Raw genomic sequence first — 5,427 nt, 5'->3', positions numbered from 1 at the left:
ATTGATGATTTATAGCCTGTTTATTAGTGTGACCGTCACCTTCACCTGCGCCAGGCTCGGAAAAGGATTATAGAAATACATTTCTCTGAAATCTTTCGGTGGCCCATGATTTGGAGACACAGAAAAAGGTCTCACTTGCACATATTGGTACCAAAAGAGCACGCAGCCTCGTAATAGCAGGAATTTCTTTATTCTGATGCTTCAAAATCATTGTTTTGACTTGACACAAGAACCTGAAAAGTGGAGGTGCAGGGCCTGCATAGCATTACCAGTAGGGTGCGTTTGGTTTGCATTATAAAATATTACTAGGAATGAAAAGATGTCTGAAAATCTTATTCCTATTTATCCTATTACTAAGAATGTGAAATTTCAGTGTTTAGTTCGCACGGTAATATTATTTAGCCATATTATTTAATATTCCAAAAAATATACAATTTATTTATTTATTTATTTATTAATTTTAGATAGTGCTACCAAAAGTTTCAACATTTTTTTAGAAAAAAGAAAGAGAGAGCATAAGTTAGAGAGAGAGAGCATAATTAAAAAAAATAGAAAGAGAAATAGTGTCGAAATTAGAGAAAGTGGGAGAGTTGAGATTTTAGAAAGAGAGAGAGATAAAGCTTAGTTTAGAGAGAGAAAAAAAAGTTGAATTTTAAAGAGAAAAATAAGTTTAGAGAAAAATACGACGTTAGAGTGTAAAGAAAAATAATATCGATTAGCCGGCGGATAGGGAGAAAGAAAGAGAGTAGACATATTATGATTACCCCAATCCATTAATATGAAGATACACATCATTCCTCAAGGGAATGAGATTAATCTTATTCCCAAGTGAATCCAATATTACCAACTAGATTACTTATTGCGTTTAGCCAAACACCGTCATATTTTTTAATTCCTATTGGATTACTAGGAATCTTTAAAAGATAGTGCGAACCAAACACACCATAAGTAAGGTCATCTTAATTATGGGCAACATACAATACCAAATTGTCCTCTCCAATTTTAATGAAAGAGAATAGAATTATTTCTCAGCAGAACATATACACGAAGCCCTACTACTTCAATCATTATTTTCGACAAAGTCCTCGTGATCGTCTAAATGACTACTTCCTTCAATCAGAATACGCTTCATATGCTCCACCACCCTTTCTATCTGCTTCCTCGAATGGAGGGGGGCAGGGTACACACAGGCGCAGTCCAGCTGCTCGTCCCGGATTGTATCAAACACGGCAATAGAGGGCCCCACGCCGTGAACCGACGCGCACCCCACATAGTCCTCCACCCCGAGCGCCTTTTGCAGGTCAGAGGTTTCGTAGACCACGGGTTCCTCAAACACAGAAATGATTGCCGTACGGAGGGAGGAGGACGGGGTGAGTTGGGGGTTCTCAATGGCCTTGCACATGAGGAAGTTGAGGTCGCCGATGTCTGTGAGGTGCTTCTTGTTGCTCATCGCGTTGGAGTAGGAGTTGTGGCACCGAATGGCTACCTCCCATAGTCCTTCACCCCCGTGGATTGAGTGTGCGTTCGTGATTGCCGAGTGATAGAATCCTGCAAAAGTTTAGCCTTCTGAATAAGCTTGCCAAGTAGACGTGAAACTTATTTATGTTCCTAATCTTGCTTTTCATTTTCCAACACTAGGAGAGTATGCATTTAGACATACATACCAAAGCAGGTAACAAACAAACGCCTTTACCGTGAACGGTCGAGTTGTAGATTTCTATACATAAAAACACTTTCACTGGTTGTAACGAGGAATAGCAATGCAATAATCATGATACTTGAAGATATTTGTTAGTTTCCGTCACAGAAGATATACGAAGTACACATGGCTCTAGTACTTTGAAAAGTGAAAAGCTATATATATATATATACTCCTTCCAACTACAGGCCATTTTGATAGGTCCCATAAATATATAACTTTGGGAACTTGTCAGCGAGCGTTATCATTAAGACCTCTTTAATTATCATGTTTCTTATTTATAGGAATTTGTCAGCAAGCGTTATTATTAACAAATTCACTTTTCATAGGAGCATGCGAGATTTATTGAATAATAACATGAAGTGCAGGCTATTAATAGCGACCATATTTAATGGATCTATTTGTCAATATCGCAATTGGACCTGTTAATACAATCATGCATTTATGTCTATCCAAGTGCATTGTTATAAGAGGAATTAATACACGTCGTCACATGACTATTGTCCAAGTACAAAACTGCTGGTGATTTTGATAGCAAATGAGAACGACTCAAGTCAAGAAAGCAGCAAATAAGGTGTCAATGTAGAATTCGAGTTGAAAGAGGATAGAGATCTTACCAGAGCATGAATTGTTATCAATATAGCAAGCGCCTTGAACATGATCAAGCGACTCAAGTCTACCACACAAATACTGAATTGAGGTGGTTTACAGCAAACGAATTTCATTGCGACTAACTATTGTTGTTTGCATCGACAATTGAAAGAAACTTACCAACATTATGCTTGTCTAGAACAGGTTCCAAATATTTCCGACAATCAATCAGGGTCACAACGGAGTACGTCTCGTAGCAACCATTCTCGAGCTGTTTTGATGAGTGCGCAGCTATCAATGCAGCAGCTGCAATGGCTCCACAGAGCTTAACTCCTTTTGCCCTGCATGCCTAAAGTACAGTGAGCTCTGCTGATTAGCTATCTAAACAAAACATATCCTACAAAGTTCGATAAGTTCAAACAACGGAAGCCCACGAGGACCAATTTGATCTGGGCCCAATAAGATCAATTCCTTTTTATAGGCCCAAGAGATTTGAGTAACAAAAGTTTTGAAACAAGAGTACTGTTACCGCCAATTCACATTTCAGGGGTAGAAATGAGAAATAACTATTCAAATAACTAGTTACCCATGAATCTTATTGGGCTCATGGTCGGCAAGCCTCTCTTTTAGAGGCATAAACATCATATGAGGGAGATTCACCACTATCTGTCCATCTTGGCACCCCAATGAAACGCTGGTACACTATGGCAGACAAACGGATCTATTAGGCCTTCGAGGTAGCACTTTAATCAGTTGCACGTCCACATCACTTCTTCGCGGGAAAAAGGCGTTAGAGACAGAAAAAGAGTACTGCAGTAGCAGTACTACTGTAGAAATTATTTGCCCTCACCGGCCGGATGTTTAAATACACTTCTTCACACAGTGACAGCGCACCCCTTTAACCCCTTCACATAGATTTCACCGTCAAAATGTAACTCATTAAATGTTTTCCATGACATTTAAAACATGTACATGTCAAAAATCATAATTAATAGAAACCACTTTTTTTTTTCCGAATTAGACAATGACATTCTCCGAGCAATTAATTATTGAGACCAATTAATATTATAACTTAGAGATCAACGTACGTCTTAAAATTGAAATTAGAGAACACATACATTACAACATCAGTTATTCCAGAACGTCTATCCAAGTTTTCACTCTGGTCCTAAATTAAGTTTTTTTATTTGATATTCCAAATGTTTGCACGTGTTTAATTTCTTTACCTAGGTTCCCAATCTACTAAATTTGACAACCAGGTCATTTTTCGGTACCAAAAACTTCATTAATTCACGATGTCTGTGCCTGGTCAAAAAATAAAAATAATAATTTAAAAGAAAAAAAAAAAAGTTGATAAGGCTAGCGGGAGAATGTAGTGTAGGTTTTAGGGTGTAAATCATACCACCGTTCTATAATGTAGGTAGGTGTATTATGTAGGCATTCATTGCTCAAAAACGAGTAAAATAAATTTAAAAATAAAATGATTTAAAAATGTAAAATTAAAATAAAAAAAAAGGTTGGACGACCAAAATAAAATCCGGTCGAAAATATTGTGGGGTCAGAGAAACAGTAAAACTTACACGGAGGAGACTCCGCGTCTCGGGGGCGTCCATGACGAACCGGACCACTTGGGAGCAGCGGTTGGAAGCGGCGTCCTCGAACCGGAGCGTGGACGTTCTCAACCCGTTCAGCGAGTACCCGATCAAATCCTTCCCCCTCGCCCAGAACGGCTTCCACGCGTCCCTCTTCGGAATCCGATCCTCGATCCCCAACTCGCACCCCGCATCATCTTCTCCGCTTGCTCCTCCTCCTCCTCCTCCTCCTTCTTCTTCTTCCGCCTCTTCAGCAGTTCTTCCCTCCGCCGCCATCAAGCGCATGAGCTCGGTGAGGATCGCGACCGCGGAGGTGCGGTCGCACGCGGCGGTGTGGAACTTGAGGGCGAGCACGGAGCGGTGGCCGTCGCCGTCGCCGTGGGGGAGGGGGTGGAGCGCGGCGAAGAAGACGGGGAGGGGGTCGGAGGGGGCGGGGGAGCTCCACGGGTTGAGGTTGAGCTCGAGCTCGAGGACGGAGTGGAAGGAGTCGGCGGAGGGGGAGATGGGGCTGGGGAGGAGGAGGAGGAAGGGGGGGAGCTGCGGGGTGGCTGGGGGATCGGGGCTGGGGACGGAGAAGGCGGGAGTCGGGGAGGAGAGGGAGAGGAGGGAGCGGAGGAGGGGGTGGGAGCGGAGGAGGGAGCGGAGGCAGGAGACGAGGGAGGGGAGGAGGAGCGGCGCGGGGCGGGAGAGGAGCAGCGCTAGCACGGTCGTGCCCGTGCCCCCCGGGACGGCCCGACACCAGCTCAGCTCCGTTCCCCCGACCGCCCGGCACGCCGCCTCCACCGCCGCTTCCGTCTGGGCCCCGGGAGGACCGCCGTCCATCATCAATCACCGGGGATTAGCGAGCTAGTGGATCAGACCCTGAAACTGAAATGAGAGATCGACCGATCGAGTGTGTGAGTGGTGTGAGTGGTGTGTGCGTGTGTGAGATGCGGATGAGATCATGAGACTGCTGCAGTGGTGGCCCACCCAACCTACCTGCTAACACGTATATCTCAATGTTCTGAAAAACCAAGCCACGGGTTCGCTTACACAGTTCAAGAGTTATCGGTTCAATTAGCAGATGAATCATTAATTTAATTGAATCAGCGATTTCTATATAAAATATACTAATTAAATTATATAAAAATAAATAATAGATGTAAATTTAAAAGTCCAAAAATTTGTTTACAGACTCAAATCACATAAATTAAGAAATTATATAGTAAAATTAAGGGACAATTGCCTATATATCCCTGAAAAGTTTCTGTTTTTTTTTATTTACCCCTCTTAGAAGGCTAATATTGAAAATACCCTTCTTATGTTCCAAGTCTTTCTAATATACCCCTGTAGTTAAGTTCCGTCAGTGAGCTGCCGTTATCTCTGGAAAATTACCATTTTGCTCATTCCAATATACCCTTGTACCGTAACTAACTTTTCTTATATACCCTTCATATAGCAAATACTTTTCTAATTTGCCCTTCAAATATCAATTAATTAATAAAGCACGTCAGAAGCGAGCAGATGAACAGATGAGATCGATCGCAGCTAAACCAAACTTGGTGG

The 5,427-nt window shown here is 42.3% G+C and overlaps 1 protein-coding gene across 1 annotated transcript; it reads right to left on the bottom strand.

Moving 5' to 3' along the window:
- LOC109713106 lies at positions 916-4,862 on the bottom strand. The gene is made up of 3 exons (XM_020237073.1): positions 3,871-4,862; positions 2,471-2,639; positions 916-1,548 (listed from the first exon to the last, which is right to left on the bottom strand). The coding sequence occupies exons 1-3, from the start codon at positions 4,705-4,707 to the stop codon at positions 1,061-1,063; spliced, it is 1,494 nt and encodes a 497-aa protein (XP_020092662.1). The 5' UTR covers positions 4,708-4,862; the 3' UTR covers positions 916-1,060.

Source organism: Ananas comosus, linkage group 1 (assembly GCF_001540865.1).
Source record: "Ananas comosus cultivar F153 linkage group 1, ASM154086v1, whole genome shotgun sequence".
Taxonomy (NCBI): domain Eukaryota; kingdom Viridiplantae; phylum Streptophyta; class Magnoliopsida; order Poales; family Bromeliaceae; genus Ananas; species Ananas comosus.
Note: the sequence above shows the minus strand (reverse complement) of the source record. Positions and strands in the feature narration are given on the sequence as shown.